A 4,724-nucleotide genomic window follows, 5' to 3' on the forward strand; every position below is an offset into this window, starting at 1 on the left:
TCGGCTCACTCTAAAATGACCTTTAACTGGTACATAGAGAACAAAGGGTGATCGGATTGAATCCTGGCCGAACTCTCTAGCTATACCGAAATAAGTGCCAAATGGTTGTTTGGGAACGATAAGTCATTGGTGAAATTTTCTATTAACCACCATTATCAATGCACATATAGGGTGGCTTTATAGTCAAATGGCTCGCTTGTCTCAATTATTTTTTATCTAAGTGGAAATATGCTTTATAAACCTGCTATAAGATTCCATGTTGCCATTCTCCATAGGGTGATGTCAGACAGGACAATAATTCCAGGACAATAAATGGCAGTGTATCAGTGAGGTTTATTAGTGTAACTATACTGACAACGTATCACATACACCACAAAGATACCTGGCAAAACTCATGATCGTACAATATAAAAAAGAAATGTTTTAAAATGAACAAAACAGTGAAAAAAAAAAGAAAAGAGGAAACTATTGGTTCTAGCGATAAGAATCGCTGTCTTGATGGCTTGTGTCAATCCTTTGTGTGTGTGGTTCTTTGTGTGTGTGTGTGGTTCTTGGACGTGTTCCAACACTAGAGGAATTATCCTCGGAGCAACCCACTGAACGCACGTCTATGCCCATGGAGTGCTGGATACCAATCCAATAATTTGCTTCCTGTCTTTGTTGACTCTGAAAGGACCGGGCAGGTTTTGTGAAAGAGCAACAGCTCCAACTAGCCGTCACGTAGCTGTAGGCCTAGTTCCTCACAAATCCTTTACACCCTATGAAACCTTTCACAAGACAAGGTCAAGTAAGCGTAAGAAGAAGCAAATTAGTTATTGAATTGAAATCCCACCCAATAACAACACAGTACTATCTCAACGCTTTATCAAATGTCCGAGGCAGAGGACAGACTAATGTGATAGAACATGAACAGGAGAACAATACTGCTTGAAGAAACGTCCACATTTTCCTCATGTTGCCCCCACAATAGCCTCCACTTGGAAAGAACGCTACAGTTCCCTAAAATCAGTCTTACGCCAACTGGGGCTGGCCACTTTCTGCCTTGCACCATCTGCCACTCGCCCTCCTCCAACTCCTTAGTCCAATCAAAACACCCGGTCAAACTCAGTCTGACTCGTTGTGGCCGGGTTCCTGTTCTGATTGGCTGGCTGCTGGGGCATGTGACCTCTCCGGCGGGGTGGGGCCAGGTACTCAAACATGGACGTGTTGTGCGTGGAGAGCATGTTCTTCAGGTCCGAGGGCATGGGGTCCGACCAGAAGAAGTCGTGGTTCAGAGCGTCGTCGCTGTCCGTCCTCTGCGCCGGGTCTAAGACTAGGAGCTTGTCAATCAAGTCCAGGGCGTACGGGTCCTTGACATAGGCCTTGAGGCGGTCCTTCACTTTCCTCTTCTGGCCCTTAGGGAGCTCCATCTTCTGGTAAAGCTCATACTTCTTGTCCACGCCCGGCCATACCTGATGGGGGAAGAGTTCAGGTTAGGAATTGAATGGTGAATGAGAATTTGTTTGTGTTACACTGGTGGTTACACTGTGGTGTTTATTATTTTCCTTGGACATAAGAATGTAAAATCAAAGAAATCAGCTCAGTGTCAGAAATCAAGTTATTTTAATTTAGGTGATCTGTTCAAGTATTCCCGTGGATAAATAGAGGAACGTGTGATCGTATCCCATTGAAATAAAGGTTGGAAGTGATTCTGTTTTTGTCAAATACTATCTGTTTGTGATTCTTGAGCTCAATTTGCAGTGTACAAATTATTTATAACAATTCCCCCCCACCCCGATCATCAGCTCAAGGAAAACTCGGCCCACGGCTGAATGTTATTGACTGTAATTGATCCTGGTTGTGTGTAGGTATGCGTCCGTGTGTGTTTGAGTGTGGTTTGTGTGCATACCTCTGCCGTGATAGAGCCACACAGTTGACTGATGAGTGTGAGCTGGTGCTGCTCTGTGTTGCCTTGCATAATGGGACTGCGTGTCCACATCTCTGCCATGATGCAGCCTGCACCCCACAGGTCAATGGGAGGCCCGTAGTCTCTCTCGCCTGACAAAACAATGTAGTTCTCATTTTACATGCCATTCAATTACACATATTGCTACAAGCAAGCTCATCATATCAATGTCTTGTAACTGTATAAATAGCATGGGATTGTATTAAAAAAAAAGTTATTTATAGAGTTACATATAGCTTTTAAAGAAATGACACCTTTTGAAAAATGTCCTTTGCCCAAACCTCTCCTTGACTACCCTCACTTACTTGATATTTTCCAGAAGTAACAAAGCTGATTCAAAATGGTCACCTAATTATCAAGTCATCCATTAGTTAAATCAGCTGTGTGAGTTCTCGAATACGACTCAAAAGTGGACTGGCTGGGGGTACTGGAGGAGAGGTTAGGGGATTTGGGCATGTACCCTACACTATGCTCCAGATGGGTTCCTTACCTAGCAGCAGCTCTGGGGGCCTGTACCAGAGTGTGACTACGCGGTTGGTGTAGCGGTTGCCCTGGCTGTTTTTGGCCAGGCTGAAGGCTCGCGCCAGCCCAAAGTCTGCCAGCTTCAGCACGCCGTCACGGGTGATGAGCACGTTGGCTGCCTTCATGTCTCTGTGTAAGATCTGAGAGGAGGAAGGTGTCCACCGAGAGGCACAATGTTAAATGCTGAATTCAAAATGCAGTGCATTTGGTGAAAAGACCAGCAATGATGATACTGGTTTGTTGTATTATACAATAGGAATCAAATGAAGTCTAAAAACGTTTTACCCTTTTCAAACTACGGCTTTGATCCAAACCCTACTGTGCTGTCTATGATCATTAGTTTTTCCCATTCTAGGTTACAGTGACTATGGATGGGAGTCTGTCATAAATGGACCGTAGCCTCACCTTGTTTCTGTGGATATAGTAGAGTCCGTTCAGCAGCATCTGCATCACCTTCTTGATCTCGGCCAGGGTGAATTTCACATTGGCGTTGCTTAGCAACCCTGCCAGGTCGTGCTCACAGAAGTCAAACACCAGGTAGATGCTTCCTTTGTAGCGGTTGAACTGGGTGGCTGTGTGTTGATGAGAAGATTGAGTAATTACACACACAAGCAACCACTCCACACACTTGTCTGGATTGGTAATCCAATACTGCTTTTTGACAACGAACAATATGGACGGCCCAATGCAAGCTGTAGGTTGCTACTGGGAATGCATGACTGACACTCACCTTTGGTTCGACAGATCTCTATGAGGTTGACAACGTTCTCATGTTTCAAGAGCTGCAGAATCTTGATCTCTCTCAAAGCAGTGATTGGAAACTGTGACAAAGAAGATTACTATTTGCATCCATGTATGTTTATAGTGTGCCATAGTTTACCACTAGCCTATCCAATAAATATTATACAGTCTCTGACAGCATGCATCTTCTGTGTGTATAATGTTGGAATGTTGATATTAATCTCATGCAGGTCAGATAGTTAGAGACGTGGCTTTGTTGTCCCTCTTACCCCTTCTTTCTCATTCTCCATCAACACTTTCTTCAGTGCTACCTTTTTCCCAGTCTGTCTGTGTTTGGCTTTGAACACCTCCCTGGAAAGGTAAAGTATGGTAAGATGTAAATATAGAACGTGTGCCAATGACAAGAAAATCAAATATGCTAAGTGTTCTTCTGAAACTAGCTAACGTGAAGTTACCTTAGTTATGTTTATATTCAGGTTATGAACTCAGAACCTAACGTAACTATCAACACAGGTGTGGATAAAACAGCAAATGCAGCAAACAGCAAGTGCATTTTAGATTGCTAAACTAGCTGGATATATTAACGTTAGTTGTCTTTCAAGAAAACAAGCTACTATAGCTAGCTTGCAATCAGGCTAAAGCGAACGTAACAACATAGGTTATCCTTAACGTTAGCGATGTTGTTGTCGGCAACCTTTTCACTAAATAACTATTAGAAATGTTACCCAAAGGTCCCTTGGCCGATCTTGGCAAGCTTTTCATATTTAGAAAACTCATCACAGAAAGGGAATTCGACTCCGTCGTAGTATTTGGACATAATGGCGGCCTCCCGGTCAGGCCTGAGAAAAGTAAAGGGTCACGTTAGTGAAAGGTTTCGCCAGAATTACATAATTTTACTCTAATATAAGTACACCAAATCAAGCAGATTTAGATAATATATGTTCTACACAACGTTAAATCACACAATGGACATTAGATATGAATATATTCATACTTTTCAGCCCCGGCGGCGTTTCCTGTTTTGTCTCGCTGCATCCTTATTTGTTCCGTCGGATCCGTGCGTGCCCAGTGCGAAATGGGTAATGTAGTCGTTGTGCTTTCACAAACTTTACCAAAGAGGAAGCGAGATGGGTAATGTAGTCTTACTGCTTTCACAAACTTTACAAAATGGAAGCGAGAGGCCCAACTCGGCGGAAAACCTGTCTCTCTCCAGCAGGTGGCGTTTTTAGTTTTCGCACACAAAGGAGTTTTTGTATGGAGGCCAAGGAGTTTCTAATAGTATAGCATCTCTCTCCGTTGAATACAAACAGGAAGTTGACGTTAACAACCCGGGTATTTTAAAAATTATAATGAGACAACCAATCCGAAAGAAAGGATAGACAAGAGCTCGACAGCCCGTTTACCGCTTTGTGGACAACTTTTTATTTTATTAACAACAAATCAATACATAAAGCACATGAGGGAACACAAGCATACATAGATTACAAACAATTGACAATCGAGCTAGGGGGTACAA

The 4,724-nt window shown here is 43.1% G+C and overlaps 1 protein-coding gene across 1 annotated transcript; it reads right to left on the reverse strand.

Moving 5' to 3' along the window:
* Positions 1–313: 313 nt before the first annotated feature.
* Positions 314–4,345, reverse strand: cdk9 (cyclin-dependent kinase 9 (CDC2-related kinase)). Its single transcript, XM_035775504.2, has 8 exons — positions 4,203–4,345; positions 3,934–4,047; positions 3,478–3,559; positions 3,198–3,288; positions 2,873–3,039; positions 2,436–2,607; positions 1,889–2,037; positions 314–1,451 (listed from the first exon to the last, which is right to left on the reverse strand). Exons 1-8 carry the CDS (start codon positions 4,241–4,243, stop codon positions 1,086–1,088), a joined length of 1,182 nt encoding a protein of 393 aa, XP_035631397.1. The 5' UTR covers positions 4,244–4,345; the 3' UTR covers positions 314–1,085.
* Positions 4,346–4,724: the final 379 nt, after the last annotated feature.

This window comes from Oncorhynchus keta, chromosome 9, assembly GCF_023373465.1.
Source record: "Oncorhynchus keta strain PuntledgeMale-10-30-2019 chromosome 9, Oket_V2, whole genome shotgun sequence".
Taxonomy (NCBI): Eukaryota; Metazoa; Chordata; class Actinopteri; order Salmoniformes; family Salmonidae; genus Oncorhynchus; species Oncorhynchus keta.

Excerpts from the sequence above, each read along its gene's own strand:
- cdk9 (XM_035775504.2), bottom strand. The coding sequence starts at position 4,243 with ATGCAGCGAGACAAAACAGGAAACGCCGCCGGGGCTGAAAA. Across the intron at positions 3,040-3,197 it reads AGAGATCTGTCGAACCAAAG|CCACCCAGTTCAACCGCTAC; the intron begins GTGAGTGTCAGT and ends ATCAACACACAG. Across the intron at positions 2,038-2,435 it reads GCCCCCAGAGCTGCTGCTAG|GCGAGAGAGACTACGGGCCT; the intron begins GTAAGGAACCCA and ends TTGTTTTGTCAG.